Below are 1,208 nucleotides of genomic sequence, written 5' to 3' on the forward strand. Positions count from 1 at the left end.
TCGCGACGGTAAACAGGCGGATGTGCGGCGTGGCTACCATCGCGCCCAATGGGCGCGACGGTGAACAGGCGGACGTGTGAGGCGGCTACCATCACGCCCAATGGGTGCGACGGTAAACAGGCGGATGTGCGGTGCGGCTACCATCGTGCCCAATGGGCGCGACGGTGAACAGGCGGATGTGCGGCACGGCTACCATCGCGCCCAATGGGTGCGACGGTCAACAGGCGGACGTGTGAGGCGGCTACCATCGCGCCCAATGGGCGCGACGGTGAACAGGCGGATGTGCAGCGCGGCTACCATCGCGCCCAATGGGCGTGATGGTCAACAGGCGGATGTGCAGCGCGGCTACCATCGCGCCCAATGGGCACGACGGTGAACAGGCGGACGTGTGAGGCGGCTACCATCACGCCCAATGGGTGCGACGGTCAACAGGCGGACGTGTGAGGCGGCTACCATCGCGCCCAATGGGCGCAACGGTGAACAGGCAGATGTGCGGCGCGGCTACCATCGCGCCCAATGGGCGCGACGGTAAACAGGCGGATGTGCGGCGTGGCTACCATCGCGCCCAATGGGCGCGACGGTAAACAGGCGGATGTGCAGCGCGGCTACCATCGCGCCCAATGGGCACGACGGTCAACAGGCGGACGTGTGAGGCGGCTACCATCGCGCCCAATGGGCGCGACGGTGAACAGGCAGATGTGTGGCGCGGCTACCATCGTGCCCAATGGGCGCGACGGTCAACAGGCGGATGTGCAGCGCGGCTACCATCGCGCCCAATGGGCGCGACGGTGAACAGGCGGATGTGCAGCGCGGCTACCATCGCGCCCAATGGGCGCGACAGTCAACAGGCGGATGTGCATCATGGCTACCATCGCGCCCAATGGGCGCGACGGTCAACAGGCGGATGTGTGGCGCGGCTACCATCGCGCCCAATGGGCGCACTTTATTGAACTGCTATGCAAGACGTACATGTAACATGATATGCTAGATGTGGTATGCATACCACTGTTCACGGGGTCGGTGTTACACCACTGTATGTTGGATGCTCACCCTGCAGGGTGAGAAAGGATGAGCACATGGACTGAGGAAAATTACAGTGCAGGGGTGGGCATGCAGCTGCAGCACTCACCCCGGTAATGGGAACACCCTCCTGGCCCCTGGGTAGGGAACCTTTAAGGCCAGATGTTAACCAAACACTAGCAACATAC

General features: G+C 63.2%; 1 protein-coding gene across 1 annotated transcript in view; it reads left to right on the top strand.

The window, feature by feature from the left end:
- VOLCADRAFT_101385 (uncharacterized protein) overlaps positions 1-792 on the top strand; it is a gene marked incomplete at both ends in the record, with an annotated part of 3,284 nt that extends 2,492 nt beyond the window's left edge. Inside the window, 2 exons of the mRNA XM_002959822.1 lie at positions 121-372; positions 537-792. Of these exons, the coding sequence (XP_002959868.1) occupies positions 121-372; positions 537-792 (508 nt within the window). The remainder of the gene's footprint in view (positions 1-120; positions 373-536) is intronic.
- Positions 793-1,208: the final 416 nt, after the last annotated feature.

The sequence above is a fragment of the Volvox carteri genome (genome assembly GCF_000143455.1).
Source record: "Volvox carteri f. nagariensis unplaced genomic scaffold VOLCAscaffold_904, whole genome shotgun sequence".
Lineage (NCBI taxonomy): Eukaryota > Viridiplantae > Chlorophyta > Chlorophyceae > Chlamydomonadales > Volvocaceae > Volvox > Volvox carteri.